The sequence below is a fragment of the Carex rostrata genome, chromosome 9 (genome assembly GCF_964058835.1).
Source record: "Carex rostrata chromosome 9, lpCarRost1.2, whole genome shotgun sequence".
NCBI lineage: Eukaryota > Viridiplantae > Streptophyta > Magnoliopsida > Poales > Cyperaceae > Carex > Carex rostrata.
The window spans coordinates 4712339-4731151 of record NC_135926.1 but is presented as its reverse complement, the minus strand read 5'-3'; the positions used below and the strand labels follow the sequence as shown (position 1 = coordinate 4731151).

General features: G+C 32.0%; 2 protein-coding genes across 5 annotated transcripts in view; both read right to left on the bottom strand.

The window, feature by feature from the left end:
- Positions 1 to 1074: 1074 nt before the first annotated feature.
- Positions 1075 to 18813, bottom strand: part of LOC144559074 (sulfate transporter 1.3-like) — a 30522-nt gene continuing 12783 nt past the window's right edge. The window contains exons 2-15 of one of the 3 annotated variants that reach the window (XM_078308008.1): positions 7762 to 7812; positions 7242 to 7605; positions 6698 to 6746; positions 5682 to 5889; positions 4861 to 5035; positions 4646 to 4711; positions 4454 to 4567; positions 4015 to 4131; positions 3793 to 3919; positions 3021 to 3307; positions 2440 to 2630; positions 1989 to 2074; positions 1804 to 1880; positions 1075 to 1490 (exon numbers count right to left, since the gene is read on the bottom strand). In XM_078308008.1, the coding sequence (XP_078164134.1) occupies positions 1347 to 1490; positions 1804 to 1880; positions 1989 to 2074; positions 2440 to 2630; positions 3021 to 3307; positions 3793 to 3919; positions 4015 to 4131; positions 4454 to 4567; positions 4646 to 4711; positions 4861 to 5035; positions 5682 to 5889; positions 6698 to 6746; positions 7242 to 7605; positions 7762 to 7812 (2056 nt within the window). In that variant the 3' untranslated portion in view covers positions 1075 to 1346. Of the gene's footprint in view, positions 1491 to 1803; positions 1881 to 1988; positions 2075 to 2439; positions 2631 to 3020; positions 3308 to 3792; positions 3920 to 4014; positions 4132 to 4453; positions 4568 to 4645; positions 4712 to 4860; positions 5036 to 5681; positions 5890 to 6697; positions 6747 to 7241; positions 7606 to 7761; positions 7813 to 7887; positions 8020 to 18813 lie in introns of those variants that run through there. The other 2 variants (XM_078308010.1, XM_078308009.1) reach the window with 2 other exon arrangements.
- The window catches only part of LOC144559075 (sulfate transporter 1.2-like), a 30426-nt gene continuing 12833 nt past the window's right edge, over positions 1221 to 18813 (bottom strand). For both annotated transcript variants that reach the window (XR_013513084.1, XR_013513085.1), the window contains exon 15: positions 1221 to 1289. The gene's annotated coding sequence lies outside the window, so the exon portion shown is untranslated. The remainder of the gene's footprint in view (positions 1290 to 18813) is intronic.

Genomic DNA, 18813 nt, shown 5'->3' with positions numbered 1-18813 from the left:
TTTTATGTGAATCAATAAGTTCAAAAATCAACGTCTAAAAATCATCCACATTAGTGTGTTTTTTACAAGCTCTTGATGACAATCAAAATAAAATTGAAATGTCATAATTTTTTACACATGCATAGATAAAATGAGGTAGATCATATCCAATGGATTTTTTTTTTTTTTTTTTACTTTTAAATTTTAAATTTTAAATTATTAAAATTTTTAAAAATAGAGGTATGACGGAGGCACAAAAAATGGAGGCATTTGAACCCTCCTTTAAAAAATTGACTTTACAAATGTAATACTTTTGCAAAGTCAATTGTTAAATTGATGATATTTGTGGGAATGATAGGTCGCCTTTTCATCTGTCTTGATTTTACACAAATGGACTATGCCTCACTAGTGAAGACAATAAAATCAACAGTTTAACTTTGTGGTTCTGGATTTTAAAATTTAAAATATATAATGAGAAGTTAACTCGGGGTCTAGAAAGTTTGTGGTGCAAAACATCAAATATAAGTTCAGACTTCAGACCTTTTAATTCACGTAGTGAAGAATAGAAAGAGTAGATTAGGGTGTTCAAACTTAATTTTAAAATCTATTAGATTGATTTTAAACGATAAATTTAAACATTCTAATCAACTTCACAAATAATATGTTTACATACATAATTTATAAAATTCAAATTAATTTAGTATAAAATTTGAAAAATAACTTATAAATTTATTTTTAACCACTTAACTTTACACTATATATATTTTACATTTCAACAGTTTAAATTTGTCATTTTAAATCAATGTAATAAGTTTCTTAAAAAAATGAAGTTGAGTTCACCAAAACACCAACAGATCCAGAACAGTTCAACTCAAATAGAAATTATGTCATTTAGAAAGCCCAAGATACTCGCCGAACAAAACCCAATCTTTAGAAAGCCCAACAAAAACCCAACAAATGAATAAATATACAGCAAAAGGAAAAAAAAAAAAAATTTGTTTTATAGGACCCTTCCCACAAACTAACATTTTGTCCTAGTGGACTCAAACTCTCCTTCCTTTTTTACAATATTAAACCCCATCACAATCCAACAAATAGAGAAAGAAAAGAAAATCAAATTCTTTCTACAGGTTCCATCTGAGGCAAAATGCGTAGCAAGTCACTGAACGATGGTGCTATACACTAATGGAAGGCCATTAAAGCAGCAACTGGCTACACACAGCGCCTCAAACAAAATGCACAAAAAAAAACTTGTTCCTTTTTAGTGGCACACCAGCAGTATAACACTCTGAAATGAAATATACAAATTTCTTTTAACCTATAAATTTAATTAGCACATCATTTTATAATTGTGTCATCTGTGTTTTTCATGCATTCTCTATTGCCGTTGGAACACATTGTGCAACTGCGTCTCCTGCAGTGAGGAAGATGTGTTCATGGCCGATGCGGTCAGTGAATTTGGCAGCTTTGAGCTTTTCGATGACCACTGGGCCTGGATTGGCAATCTCAAGCTGAGGTAATAACAAATGAAATTAATTATATATACAAATTTTGTGTGCTAGGAAAGGTTAGTTTTATCTGCCCATTTTTCATCTTGAAAAGTAAGGCCTAGTATTTCAAATTAGTCTGTCCGGTTTGAAACTAGAGGACTGGATTCATCCATCTACGGTTTAATATGGATGTGTTATGAATTTAATTTGTTAATATTAGATCAATGGGATTGAATTGAAAAAATAGTCCTTGCTTTGTGAGGTGAGGAAAAACAACATAAGTATCCAGTGAAGGTGACACCCGACACAAGGGCAATAAATTTGTACTGCTAACCTGAATTTCACGCTTCGTGAGGATTTTGTGTAATTCCTCTAAGTTTTGGATGCCAGTAGTGTCAATGTCAATCACGGCTGTAGAAAAAGTACATAATGAGTGCATTAATTCATAATTAAATGTTTACATACGAAACAAATTAACAACAATTGTATAGATAACTAATCAGGTATAAAAATGCTTACGCGACATCTCAACTATCACGTGCTCGATATCCAGTAGGCCTTGCTTTTTGTTCAGATCTTTTTCATCTCTCAACCATCTTAATATTCTGAAAAAAAGAGGTTTCAGTGGTTCTCAGAGAACATAGGTTGCTTTCTCATTTTATTTTCTACTATAGGAAAAACTTTGCATCAACATTAATCTTAATTTAATTGTAGTGTTTTGGAGAATGATTATAGGTTTAAAATACGGAACTAATGAAAGAACTCTGAGGAGGCCTCAATAAAGTTCTAGAAAGCACCGGAACACCCCAAAATGAGTAACAAAAAAAAGGTACTTTGGTTTGCTCCATCAATATTGACACACGCACACACATACTATATTGACAAATGCATGCCTTCTGCAGGAAACTGACTCCCTCAACAAATTAGCATAGAATTATATAATATCATATAATATAAGCAACATATATACCTCTCTTTGATATAGTTGGCATTGGAGAAATATATAGCTGAATCAACTCTTAAGATTAGGACTCCTGGCACTTTGCGTGCATTGGGATATTGTTCGACATTTCTATAAATAGTTGTTCCCTGAAGGTTGCCAAGAAGAGCAACTCTTGGCCTGGTTACTTGAAGAAGTATCTTAGCTAGTGATAATACAACCTATTTCATAAAACAAAAAAAAGATGCATGTATATGTAAGATTCTTTTTGTCTACCTACTGTATGCAAATCAGTCTATTTTGAAGGAATAATTGAAAATCTAATCAATTCCAGATGCATTGTTGGAACCTCAACGTGATGTTCAAACAAATACAATTCTTCGCTAATTTTTTTTTTGTTTTTTTTTTCCTTTGGTGGAATATTTTGGTGCTTTTTCTTAGGAACTTCACTGTTTGACTAGAAAAAACAGTTCACACTCTTTTTTTGGACTGATTACATTCAAAAACAAAGAATAAGAAGGATAACTAATTAATCACATTAAGAAATGAAACTAATAAACTATTAATCATTCAATAACTTATTTCTTGTATGATCATAGTAAAATACGAACCGCAACTAGAAGGCCGATTTCAACTGATTTAAAAATAACACCAAAAAATGCCCCCAGTAATGCAATAAAGTCCAGCTTGTCTACTTTCCAAATATGATATGCAGCTTTGAAGTCAATTAATCCAACGACAGCACTGATAATAATGGCTGCAATAACAGCATTTGGGGTGTATTTGAAAAGGGGTGTGATTATGTAAAGGGTTAGCAAAACCACCATAGACATAACTATGTTAGACACGGCTGTGCTGCATCCTGCCATATAATTCACCGCTGACCTTGAAAAAGATCCTGAAAAAATAAATATGTACTTAACATTCATGGCTGAATATTGTTGATGTTGTACAGTACTTAGAGGTGTTGTTCAGTTTTTCTATTAATGAAAAATTGTTGGTGAGCATTTACTCACCAACCATAAAAAAAAGAAAAGAAAAAAAAAACATTCATGGTTTATTTTCTTGCCAGACATGGATATGCAAATTTTTGAGGTAAGCAAAAGGAAAAAGAAGAAGGAAAACAAACTATGCATGTCAGCAATAAGACTTGTACAAAACTTTACTAATAGTACCGTATTAGTTCCAAATAGAATTTTACTAACCAATATGGACAAAATAAGCACTTAAATTTTTGATAAAGAAAACAAGCACTTGAATTTACCTCCCGCTATCCTTTTTTCAGTTGACCATGCAATTACTAAAGTTAAATTAAGGCACTGATATAAGTTAACTTAATGATCTAAAAGGGGCTATTCACAAACTTTTCGTTCATAATGATACCTGTTGCTACGATGCAAGAAGTCAAAGAACCAACAATATTCATTACACCTAACGCTAACATTTCTTTGTTTCCATCGATCGGGTAATCTTTTAAAGTTGCGAATGTTCTCCCAATAGCTACTGCTTCCTGATGCATTACACGATATTCATGAGTCCAGCATAATAGTCTTAAAATTCTATAAAAAAAAAAAAAAACTTTTTGAACTTCTTAAAGGTTTTTACCGTCAAGCCGACCATCCCAGCGATGATGCCAATTTTGGCTCCTTTTGCCAGGTATGGCCCCGACCAGTAGATCTCGTGCACTGATGATGGGTTTATTCCTTTTTCTATGTGCCTCACCTATATTTTTAATATGTGTAACTAACCCAGAAAGTGATATAGTTAATTAAAAAAAATATATGTATCCTAGCTTGGAGTATTTTCTTTTACATTTCATTGCTTACACTTATCCAACATATGGAGTTTTGTAGATGTAAATATAAGAGTTTGACAATTGAGTTTAAGCCAACGTGAAAACTAGAGAATGGTCTAAAATTTGAGATATAATAATCACCATGAACACTTTTGTTAAATTTATTATTGAATTATTTTCTCCTGTATGTGTCCTTTGACTATATCGATGAAGCATGGAGGGCAAATGAAAATGGTATAAAAAGCATACTATGTTAACTCCTTTTTTATCAGCACGAGTTATGTAAACACAAAATGTAGATATGATAACTGAGATCATCGGAGCGATAGCTGCCACCCAAAATAGCTTCTTGTTCTTGCTTGCCTACATATAAGTTGGAGGTGAGTTTCAAAACCTCTAAAATTAGATTTTCAAATGGTGTTAAAAAGTCAAAGTTCTTACAATTAATTTTGTAGTTAGAAGGAATGCCAGGAACGCGAACCCTATAACCAGAGTCTGCCAGTTCCACTGGAAAGAATAATACCCGAAATATTTTAGCAAACTGTACTTTTTTAAATATTACATAAATCTAAATTATTTTATGATCTTTTCCCTTTCTTTTGTTTGTTATTCGTTCATTTGGAACTAATAAATCACCATGATAAGTAGATTCTTACCCCATGGTGAACGTTACTCCAGACAGAGTCCATGACATTAACAATATCAGTGTTTGTGGTGAAATTGGTGACTCCCAGAAGGCCTTTCAGCTGTTGGAGGGCTATTGTGATGGCTGCACCTGCCATGAATCCTACCACTGCTGCGTGTGATAAAAATTCGATGATAAAACCCAGCCTGATAGAGCAAAAAACCATATCTTAAGAAATTTTTTAAGTGGGGGAAGTTTTAAATGGTCATTTTAAAAATAACCCATGTAGAAAAACTTATATATAACCAATTTAGAATGGATTAAGGCTTAGGTGCTATATATATGGATATCATAATGTCTTCTGTATTATGGTCTCAAAAACCAATCGTATAAACTTCAAATTTCGATCTAAGTAGCTCATTATAATGAACTTGTAGAATACCAACTTTTACTATATTTGAAAATTTTTTACTATTTTTTATGATTTATGAAATATATATGACAAAAAAATAGCTTAAAACATTGACAATTTTATTTTATTTTTAAGTTATTTTTTGTTATCTTTCATAAATCATAAAAAATGGTAAAAAAAAAAAAAATTCAAAAATAGTAAAAAAAAAAATTCAAAAATAGTAAGAGTTGGTATTCTACAAGTTCATTATATTACCAATTTATTGAAATACTTAGATCGAAGTTTGAAGTTTATACAATAAATTTTTGAGGCCATAGCATGGAAGACCTTGTGCTATCTATAACACCTAAGCCTTACTTTTTAGAAAAACTTAAAACAAAGCATATTATCCTTGTAATTTTATAGAAAATTATAAAATAGTAGTCTGAAGTAGTGTGTACCTCAGGACACCAAGTCCGGCTTCAGTTATTCCCGCAAAGAATGTGGCAGTGAAAGCAAGACGGAGGTACTCATGTGGATGCTTCTTAAAATCAATTTCATTTTTTAGCATATCGCCAAGCAGGAGTGACACAACTGCCACTGGTCCAATTGCTATATCTCTTGAGCTCCCCATTGCCGCATATATAAGAGGCGGGACAAAACTCGTGTCTACACATAACCAACGTTTGTTAATATAACTATTTATTTTACCAAATAACACTTGATTTGAATTTGAGGAGGGTCCAAATGCCTTTATTTTTTGTGCCTCCATCATGTCTCTATTTTAAAAATTTTAATAACTCAAAATTTAAACTTAAAAGTCAAAATAAAACCGTTAGATGTGATCTATATTATTTTTTCTATGTGCTTGTAAAAAATTATTACATTTCAATTTTGTTTTTATGTGAATTAATAAGTTGAAAAATCAACGTCTAGAAATTATCTACATTAGTATTTTTTTTACAAGCTCTTGATGACAACAAAATAAAATTGAAATGCCATAATTTTTTACACGTGCATAGATAAAATGATGTAGATCATAACCAACAGTTTTATTTAAATTTCTAAATTTTAAATTTTGAGTTATTAAAGTTTTTAAAAATGAAAGCATTTGAACCTCTTCTTTGAATTTATATGCAAATTACTACTAGTATATGGTAGATAGTATTCAAGCAGTCTGCTGGCTCCTATCCTTCTGGCCCAACCCACAGCCCAAAATATTAAATCTGTTTGCTTGGTAGTTCATCCTTTTAATTTGTAGGGAATGATAAACTATTGTAATTTTTCTTTCCCTTTTATTGATTATATAGAAAAGGCTCATAAGTTCTACTTCTATATATGTCCACATTTTGTGGTTGTGGAGCTTCAAAACCATTAATTTGTCCTATTGCATTTAATTAAGTGATCCTAGCATCTCAATATTTTAGCTAAACATTTGCACATGTTGCATATATAATAAAGTAAATACTGCACTTACAAAGCCCATATTGAGGTGGGACATTGGCAAGCTTTGCATACCCAATATCCTAGTAAGAAAGAAAAAAAAAATAGTAATCTTGCAATAAATATTTACAATAATAATAGCTCCATTGCAATTTGACAATTGTGACATGAAATTTGGAAATACATGCCCTGCACAACATATTAAAAACTAAAGCAATTTAATGAATAAAGAAATGTAAGCAACAGCTTATAGTATTTTTCGATTTCTTATATTGATTGTTTTTTTTTTAAATTAAACAACACACTTGATTGTATATCTTTTTGAATGATGAATACAGTTATCTTTGGTGACTCAACCCTGACATATTCTGGAAACAATTTGTCATAGGTAATGTCGTGTTTACTGGATCAATATGTCATTTTCATAGGTACTCTGGAAGCATTAATTATCAAAAGGCACAATTATCCATTAGCTAAACCTCAATTAGTCAAAGAACATTAAATAAAATCAAAGCATGATATGTAGTGGTACAACCATATACCCAGGTACAAATTAACAACCAAGCTATTCTTGGTACCTGAGGAATGCACAAGCTCGCAATTGTTAATCCGGCAATTAAATCTCCTCTAAACTTTTTCAAGTTGTAATCCCTTGCCCAACCAACAATCGGGAAAAAAGACTGAATTCCAAGCAAGAGCTGCTTTCTTTTTGGTTGATCCTTGAACTCATACAATGGGTCATCATGGAAAAATAGCTCTTTAGTTGTAGCTGAAAAATCACGAAGAAGATTGTTTCTCCGAGGAACTTCGACCTTATGGCCGTGGCTGCTGTTATTGTTTCCTACGTTGCGGGGTTTTGAGGAAATGTCACTGCTGATATCATTTTCAGCAGAAACTGAGTTGCTCCTCATCAGACCTCTGATAAAGTGACCCAAGATGGCGCTGAACATTTTTAATGAAAACAAGACAAAAATATTCAGGTTAGCCAATTAATCTCATTTGAAAAAAGTTGTAGATAAAAAAGTCCACCTTAATCCAATAACATGATGTTTTTGTGAAAGTGCTCTATCGGGTTAAAAAAGAAGAAGAGAGTATTACAATACTGTAATATGTAAGAAGCCTCTTGAAGGTATCTGAGAATGAATTAAACTGAAAAAAAGGAAAAATACACAAATTTTGCTTTTTCTAACAAAATGAAAAGAAAAGAGAAGAAATTGGCCTCACTTTTACAAGAGAGCTATTCTTCAAGGTAATCTTGGTCTGTGAATAAGTATAAGATGTCCATAGTCTTATATACATGAAGTACAACTATATAAAAAATTCAGGTCAACTCATATCTGCCAACTAAAATTGCGTAGGCAGGTATGAATCTAGATTCAATTTGTGCTATATTAAAATATATAAAATAAATATTAAATGCCAATATTTTAATTAATGCCAATTCATTCCTTTGTATAATAAGGGAGCAATGTAATATGAATTTTAGCCTTTAATTCTTAAATACTTGTTTTGGTCAACTTACCATCTTTGCTGGTACGGCGAAAGAATTCATTAAAAACAGGGTTTCAACAATTGTAGTTAGTTTATATTGGAGATATAATTTGTAATTAGTAAAATGCCAGCAATGCCCATCTTTAGACTTGAATCATCCCAACTATTGTGACTTTATTCATTGAATTGTTTGAGTAAAGACATTTTCTTGGGTAAGATATAATATGTAGGACAGTTCTCCTTTTGCAGTCTATTTTCATAAATGCCCTGTTCTTTTTCTTTTCAGGCTTTCCTATTTGAAAGTTGAAATTCCCAAATGTAGAGGGAACCTAATATAGTTAACTTGATTCAATTGGGAAGCAAAAAATCTAATTTCAATTATACCTCCTTAATTATTGTAGTTTTCTTGCTTTTGTTTTGAGTTATGACTTTTTTTTTTAAAAAGCAGCATATAAGATCTTGGAAAGAGTTAACATACTAAAAGAAACCAGTGCATGCTGAAACAATATCACAGATTATAATCCTGTCTAACTTAAGAAAAGGATAACAAGTGACTTTTGAGTTCTGGTTGGTACCAGTTCAGTTTTACCTGGTACAAACAGGTATGAGATTGGTACAACCTAAACTGCCATGGACTAGTGTAAATTGTGACGTCAACCAGCCTCAGGTTCAATAACCAAACAAGAGATTTCTTATACTTGTTTAATTTTTTTGAAATATTTTAAGAGCATAGAGTTATCTGACTTCCTTTTATGTGCAAATGACATAGAAGGACACTCATATACAAATACTTCTTCAGAAGCACTGCCCAGTGTTATTACACCCTTCAAAGTAGCAAAAAAAAGAAGAAAAAAGAGAGAGAAGAAACGAACTCGTCAGCTTAATTTAAAATTAGGGATTAAATATTTGCAAATACAACTCAGAAAGAAACTCCATGGATGTATTTTGAAAACCAATTAGATATAAGCTGGTGCCTAATTAATGATACGAGCTAGATAAATTATTTTTTAGACCTCGTGTTCAGTGGGTTTAAGAAAAATCAATGAACCAATGAAGTCCAAGATATTCAGAAATCACAGCCACTGTCAAGATTTCAAAAAAAAAAAAAGATATTCAGAAATCAAAGAGCCAATGCAACTGTCATTTGGAGAAATAAAACAAAAGTAATTAACCAAAGGGAATGGGATCATAAAGTTCCAAAAAGGGCGACTTTGGTGCAATCGATCATGGCTTCCAAAGCTCTGCCACGGTGCCACCAACCAGAGCAACTTTTCTATTATGCCCTCATGGAAACAGAAATAAGACTAACATCTTTTATATATTTGTGACCGGACCCATCTTTTTTATATTTGTGACTGGTCCGCTGCAAATTTGGGGCTGGTGTCTGAAGTCAAACAGATTTTTCTTAAAAAAAAATATGGAAAGAATTTGGAATTTTGAAATTCGGGCTCGAATATTTTTTTCATGACACAAACGAAAGAAAAAAATAATAATTAAAATTTCACTTAAACTTGATTTTTAAAGCCCTACATTTTAATGTCCAACACTTGAAGTTTCTACATTCAGAAGAGTAAAATTGTTAAATTCCTACATATATGACCTTTTATATAAACTTAAAAGATTATAATTTAAAATTTATTGTAGAACTAGGAATTAATAGGGTAATAGGTAATGACAACGATACTTTTTTTTGGCTAGATAGATGATCTGGTGAATGTGCCTTATACTGCACTTACCCAAATTTATTCCAAATTGTCCTAAACCCCACAATTACTGTCTCCAGAGCTTATACACATACCAATATTAATATTTAATTCACCAGACAGCTTACTCGTACACTCCTTACAGAATGGAATATGTTACTCTCTTCCTTACCTTTCTTTTCAGTCTTTGCCAATATCTCACAACTAGATAAAATTGTTTGGCGATGGCACACATCAGGACAATTTACAGTAAAATCTTTATACAAATGGCTTGAGTATGGAGGGATTAAAAACTCAACTTACACCACACTCTGGAAAACAAAAATTCCCCTTAAAATCAAGATATTCATATGACTAGTTAGACAGGGCAAAATATTAACTAAAGACAATTTAGCTAAGAAGGGATGGATAGGAGACCAAACTTGTGTTTTCTGTAATTCCTTGGAAACTATAGATCATTTATTTGTCACTTGTCCTATTATCAATTCAATTTGGACCTGGATAACTTCACACAACAATTTTACTTTTAATTGTGAATGTCTCGATGACCTTTGGCTACAGATTCTTAATTGAACTACTTAGGGCTGCAACTATATGGATAATCTGGTTAGCTAGGAATAGAATTTGTTTTAATAATACTGCCATACCAACTGTTTCTTCCCTAGGTTCTCAAATTATTTCATTAACATCTTTTTGGTGTAAAATTAATTATGATGATTCTTATTTTAAATTAACCTTGATCCTTCTAATGGATACCTCTTCTCTGTTTTAGTCAGGCCTTATAATCCTCTCAGAGACCGATACATCTGAGGAGGAAGAGTACAGCTGGGATTCCGAGGAAGAACCCTTTCTTGGGTTAGAGGGACCAGATCTGGATGAATATCTCAGAGACATGGTAGGCATTGAAGCACTGGATGCAACACATTCCTCAGACCCTACTGCACCCAACTCTTCTAATGCAAGCTCCTCCACAACCTATTGAAAACTTGACTTGCTGTTTGTAATATTTTGGTTGTTCTAGACTGTTAATTATAGCATAATTTAGTTAGTGCTTACCATATTGTATATGTAGATATTCCTCATATTGCTTCACAATTGAGGGATCCTTTAATCATCCTTTAGTATATTTTGTACTGTGGTGTATCACCACTGTTGTAAAATAACTAGTTTCTAATGAAACAGGTGATATTAGTCACTATTATCGAAAAAAAATAATTTAAAATTTATATTATTGGAAAGTCAGATTTTCAAATGTGTATCCTTTAAGAACCAGACTTTCATATATAGTTCTATTTATTAATTTTGTTTCTCTTCTAGTTAAATGTGTATAGGTTGGAATTTTTATTTTTGTCTTACCATCTCAAAGTTCATTTAATATTTAAAAAAAATTACATTTTTAAATAAAATAATCGACTAAAAACAATGTCAAATGAGATGAGTGCAGCCTAGCCTAATATGCAACATTAACACTGATTGTTTATAAAACTTAATTTACAAATATATTTTATATAGAGAAAATATTGAACGTTCACATCGACTATTTTTGGATTTTGAAACTGAAGATATTGATATTTAAATATATTTGTGGAATAAAAAATCTGTTGTATTTTGTGGAATAAAAAATTCTATAACATCATACATGATATTTAAATAATGTACTTCTGATACGATATAATCTACAACAAGTAATATCCACAGCTGCATGCTATTGAGTTTTCTCCAAAAAACTTTGGACAAAGTCTCATTCAAAGTCAATATTAAACGTCTGATTTGCATTGAGATTCGTACAAATATATTTAAAATCCAAAAATTTAAATGACTTCTTGAATCTAAATATTTATACGAATTTTGATACAAAATAGACTGTTTAGATCAGATTTTGGATGAGACTTTGTCCAAAGCCATTTGAACAAAAACTCTCCCCTAAGATATGATCAAATCGCAATTGAGATACTCTTCTTATCACTGTTTCATTTCTATAATCCTTAATTCAATATTTAGTTTTATTTTAGTAATTACAAAATTAAATTTCCAACAATATTCTTACAAATTGATCTTCGAAATAAAAAAGCTTCTTGAAATAAACTCCGATTTAAAAGTATTCAGAAGGGGTTCGACATGATATATCAATATCTTTTCTGTTGTTGCCATCGCTATAATCTTCAGATTTCCACTTACTAGTATTTTATGATTTAATTTAATAACTTCAATATTCATCTTATTAGATCTTGACGAAGTGCCAAACCAAAATAACTAATAGCCAAAGGACCAAACCGGAGGATTTAAGAGCGAAGAGGTCTAGAACTAGTTCCGATCATAGTCCAAGATTCGCAAATTAAATCCGAATTAAAGCCGATTAATTTTTTTTTATGATGCCGAACCGAATGTTAAATTATTCGGTTGACCGAACTTTAACCGAATTAAACCCGAATAATTCCCAAATTTTACGAATTATTCGTGAATTTTTTCTGAATTTCCCAGAACATTTTTTTTTGGTTTTTTTTGCTCTCTTGCAGGTTTGAGATCTCTGGTCCGAATAATTTCGAATCATTCCCAAATTATATCCGAATTATTTCCAAATCATGAACTTTTGATCTCGTCGAACCGAATCCGAATAATTCATTTGTCACTATGGTTCTGACTAAATCAAATAATATACATGTTTGATGGTCGATTTTTTTTATTAATAGAAAATAAATTAAAAAAAATATATCGGAATAGGGGATCGATTTTGAGTTATTTCAGAATATAGGTAGACCAAGATTAATTATCCCGTCCGAGGGACGGGACTAATTATCCCATCCGACTTAATAACATGTTAATACTGTTCTAAGCTAAGCGCTAGCGTAGAAAAAAAAAAGGGGAGGGGGGGACAGTAGCATTATTTCCGTCCGGGGTAAAAAAAAAAAAAAATTGCAGGGGCAAACCGCTCACTGGATCAAAAGCTGCTGCTAAGGTTGGTTGGTTTTTTTTTTTTTTTTTTGATTTAAAGAGTATTAGATTTTAGTACTATTTAGTAGGTGAGTTCTTTTTACGTTGCGGATGGGATTTCCTTTACCGTCTTGCACATTTTTTTTTTATTTGGACGAATTTGATTGTACCGTCCTGTAAATTTTTTTCCACCACTAAGATGATTAAGGTTGATTTGGCATAGGATTAAACCGGACGGGATAGTTGGTCCCGGTCTACCTATATCTCGAAAAAAACTCAGAAATAATCTCCGATTTCGATATTTTATTTATTTATTTTCTATTAATAAAAAAAATTCTGTGTTTGATGATGCAGTCTAATTGTTTTTCAGTTTAAATTTAATGCCTATGGGTATACTTTTCTGGAATGCAAAAAAATGAGAAAGCGCAGACTGAAAAACAAAAAAAAACAAAAAAAAATCTGTTTCTCGACTATTGTCGCATAAAAAGAAAACTGCAACCACACTCTGGCTTCTCTGATAAAGTGATCAGTACATGAAAATGGACCTGTTATATTTTTGGGATTTTTTTCCAAGGTCTTTGTAGATTGTTGTGTTGCCTTCTTCTTCTTCTTATTTTTTTTGACAGTGTTGCCTTCTTATTATTACTATTTATTAGATGCATCAAGTTGGGTACAGTTAATGCTTTATTAAAACTTCCACATATTTGTTTAAACTTTGTATCGTTCTTTATTGGATCATGATAACAATCCCCGCAAGTCTATCCCCGCAAAAAATCCCGCACAAACTGCCAAAAAAAGTCATGGAGGGGACCGCTCAAATCATTAATACTCCGCAGAAATTGTTAGTATTTAACTTGAAGCATCAAAGTATTTATCGTGGATTTGCAAAGTATTAATTCCTATGCAATGATCTCTATTTATGACTGAATAAATCAATCCATTAATTATCCCCGCACAACTGAGTACCATTAAATAAACAATCCCCTCATAAATACTTGTCAGTTATCTCCGCACAAAACTTTCTTTTTTTTGGATTGTCTCTGCACAACTGGGGACCATTAAATAAACAATCCCCTCACCCAATGATAAATACTTCTCACACATAATGATAAATATTTTATGTTACATAGATAAATACTTTATGTTACATAGATAAAAAGTTCTCAGACATAATTGCAATTTTTCAGTAAAACATCAATGATAAATATTTTAAAACATAATGATAAATACTCTATGTTACATGGATAAATACTCTATGTTACAAAGATAAATATTTTATGTTACATAGATAAATACTTCTCAAACATAATTGCACTTACAGTAAAACATCAATGATAAATACTCTCATGTATAATGATAAATACTTTATGTTACATGAATAAATACTTTATGTTACATAGATAAATACTTCTCAAACATAATTGCAACTTACAGTAAACATCAATGATAAATACTCTCAGACATAATGATAAATACTTTATGTTATATGGATAAATACTTTATGTTACATGGATAAATACTTCTCAGAAATAACAAATAAACATTTATTAACGGGAATTGTTATTAGATAACAGTATGATTAATGCGGGAATTGTTTTTAAATGAATAATTAATGCGGAAATTGTTATTAGAGGAAAACATAATTAATGGGGGGATTGATATTAAATGACAGTATAATTTAATGCGGGGATAAATGAAAATTTTTAGTGAAATAAGTGAGGGGATATACGGCAGTTAAGGAAGAGAGAGAGTGTGGGGATAAATGGGGGGGAAGAATTAGTATAATTATTCTTCTTTATTCAACTCCTCAATCAATGCATTTGCTGTTCCTTTATATTCTTATTGCATGTTATGATGCTGTCATGTGTTCCCATCGGACATGGTATGTTATCCTAATAAAAATTAATTAATCTAATCCTGTCAGACTAATCTCCTTCAGATACTTCTTTTTGCAGGCTGTCACTTGCGGCGGCCGATTTTAAAAATCCATATTTGTCCCAAGTTAGTAGTAATATATTCTTGCTAACTCTTAATTTCAATCAACGTAATTTTTTTTATCAAGAGGTCTAAGAACAGATCATTAAACTTTAAAAAATTTCCGATGTACTCGTACAAATTTTTAAAATAGCCAATTTAATTTTTTTATAAAAACACCATCATATTCAATATCTTCACAAAAATTTAACATTTTTTCTTCTGTACGTAAAGAAAAATAAAGCGAAAACACTCTGCTACTTCCAGAGAAAAGAAAAGCAGCAGGCAATTAATTGCTCTGACCTCTACTGCTCGGCTGCTCCTCTATTACTCAGAGAAACGAATAGTATTGGACGCCTTCTCAAATTGCAGCCTCCACTGATCGTTACTCGCCTCTGCTAATGGATTTGAACACCAACTTTCATTAAATTGAAAACCATCGATCTATAAATACTAACCATCTAATAGAACAAAATAAATGACGTATTCCAATATATAAATATGTAAATCTCATAAAAATATTATGGCACAACATCTACAACGAATTCAGATATCAGTTCGAGGTAAAATTTTGTTGAAATTCTATAAATAATTGGATTTCATTTAATACATCGTCACCAATCATAACTCAAGATGATCTAAATCTAAAGTTCTAAACTATAATTAAAAGAAATTCGTATTGGGGAATCATAAAAGCTAAACAATTACGCCTTATCTAGAAATCAAACAATTACATTTCATCTAGGGGTTAAATACTTACACCTCAGAAAAGGAGAAACAATTCTCTACCTTAACCTAAGGACTGTCCTATGTCAAAGAGACCCAAAACATAAATCATAAGTGTGGAATATAATACCTGATTTCATGTCGTTTGTTATGGAATAACCAAAGCCATAGTAGAGCAAGCCGTCTCCGTAAGCACGAGACAAGTCTTCAATAGCAAGAAGTCCTTCTCGTTTTTGTCGTCGGATTGAGAAATAAGTCTTTCAAGACAGCAAGGTGTTGCCTTTGAGAAATCCTCTCCAAATTTTCTAATGAATTTCTCTTCTTTATTCTTTGATGGTGGAAGAAGAAGAGAAGACACATAAAAATGTATTTTTCTTAAAAGAAAAACGTATGTTCAGTTTCTGTGTTTTTCTTGGTTACTTTGTGCATTGGGGACCAATCATTATATATAATAACCTTTATGGTTATCTGCCAAATTAAAAACGGTATAATGTGATGTGCATCAAAAACCGTGCTGGCTCATCAAAAGCTGTGTGACTGCATCGATATCCGTGCAGATAGCACAACCCTCCATAAAGGCAGATTTCTGACATCTGAAAATATACTTTTTTGAATTGCAAATTTCTAAAAAAGTCCATCAATGATTTGATCTTTGCCTAAATTGTTCTACACATTTATAGACTACATCTAAATGAATATATTAATTGTTTATTACCTTATTTGATCACTTTAATTGACAACTATATATGACAGTAAATAATTCATAATTTAAACTACATATATGCTCAATGTTGACATTAAATCTAACGAGGTTGACACTAAATCTAACAATTCGAACCCGATATATATAATGCGAATCTGACTTTATTATAATAGTAAATAATGTAATCCTAATTTTGACCCAACATGCATGACGTATAACTTGACAAACGTACATATAATTTTCTAATCAGGAGCAAAAATAATTATTTCCTCTATCTGTTTTTTTAAAGGTTCTAAATAGCGATTATAGCGGCATAGCGGGGAGACAAAAACAAAAAAAATATTGCGAATAACGTAGCTATAGCGGAAGCTATCATACATAGCGATTTTCCCTTTTCAAATTTTATATGCTATATTTCTACTAATTATCAACATAATTAATATTAGAGAATTGATATAACAACTAAATGATAACTAATCTAAGTTTATACTTTTTATCAATTATGCAAATAAGAAGGAAAAAAAAATCTAAAAAGTAACATTATTTAATAGTTCATACTTCATAGTATTACATATTATAATAGACAAAGAACAATTAATTTTATAAAGTAAATGAAGTCAATATACATATTTAAATATTTTATATATTATAATAATAATAATCAAAATCAGCTTTCAATTGAAACGAACGATAATAATTTTACAAATGAATACTATGCGTAGAGCAATCAAAATGAAGAATTAATATTTGAATATTTCTCGATATAGAATGAGTGAATAAATCACAAATAAACAGAAGCACATAGTTTGGTTTAGTATACTTATCATAGAAGACCATGTAACATTAGAAATAATAATAGAAGTACAGAAGCCCGTATAAATTGCAAAAAAATTTCATGTATCATAGCGGTAGCTATATATAGTGAGTCGCATATAGCGGTAATAGCGGTCGTAGCTGAGTTAGTGCACTTTTATCTCATAATTTAGTGTTTATGGTCTGAAAAAGCTATAGCTAGCTATTTAGAACACTGGTTTTTTTTATGCATCTCATTTAATACCAATATCAACAAAACCACTGGTGGAATATTAATTCTATGGGCATGAGCTAGTCTTTTGCTTTTACCCGAACGGGTATGACTCGTTTTACCCGACCCGTACTCGTTACTCGAGGTACCCGTGCCCGGGTATAGGCGGGTAAACGGGTACACGGGTAAGGGTTTGAGACGGGTAGGGTACCAATATTTGAGAAAAAACCCGCCCAACCCGTACCCGTCTTACCCGTACCCGAAACCCGCCTACCCGCACCCGTTGTACCCGCACCCATTTACCCGCACCCGTTGTACCCGTACCCGCACCCATTTACCCGAACAACTTTACCCGTTTACCCTTTAAAATTCAAATTTTGAATTAATTTGCCGCCGGTTCAGAAAAAAAAGAAAAAACAGAAAACAAAAAGAAAACAAAAAGAAAAGAAAAACAGTAAAAAAAAAGAAATAAAAAAGGATAAAATAAACAGAATAAAAAACTAAAAAAAACGGAAAAAAAAAAGGACAGAAAAAAAAGTAAAAAAAAAACAGAAAAAAAAAATTAAAAACTGAAAAAAAAATAAAATACCCGTACCCTACCCGCCCTACCCGACTACCCGTACCCGAGGTACCCGTACCCGTTACTCGAGACGGGCACGGGTTTGAAACGAGTAGGGTACACTCTTTTAAAAACCTACCCGACTACCCGTCCTACCCGTACCCGCCCTACCCGACTACCCGACCCGGATATACCCGAGGTACCCGTAACCTACCCGTTAGCAAACCACTAGCATGAGCTCTACATTTACCAATATCGACCTTCATACCGCAGTTGACACATCCCTATTTAAAAGGTGTTATTGATGATGAAATCACTATCCATGTCATCTAAATTATTTATGCTGTAAGCATATATATCCACATGAATTATTTATATTTGATGACATGCAGCAAGCCGACATCAATAATTATGTCAGCATACATCCAAGCCCGGCCCTGACCCAGGGCAGCCAGGGCAACGGCCCCGGGCCTCAAAATCCAATGGGGCCCCAAAAAAAATTGTATATGTTAAAAATCATAGAATGAAAAACCGGATCAAACTGGCTTAATCAAGCGATTCTTCACCGATTCTTGACGTTTGGAGCCGGTTTGGAGCCAGTTTGGAGATGATTCTCATGATTTGAAGCAATTTTTTAGGAGAAGTGAAGTGTTACGACTTACCACCCACGTCCGATTTGGGGGAGAAATTTGCAATTTTGACTGGGTTAAAATGCTGATCGGAGAAGAAGGGTTCTTGGACTGTTCGGTCAAGTGCGGGGTAGAAAAATATTAGAAAGAATGACGCTGTAGGTGGGCCCAAATTATTAATATGCGACCTACATCGCAGTACTAGAGAAATCAATACATAAGAAATGGAGACAATCCATGCTATATTTGAAGAGGTCGCTAGTCAACTAAGACGAAATGAAGACAAGCTTACTATCTCGTTAATTTTTATTAAAAAAATGAAGACAATCCATGCGGTGAAGTTTGTCATTTTTATTAAAATTGGTTTGAAATTAATTTTAACTTATTGAACACTAAAAGAAAAATAATAA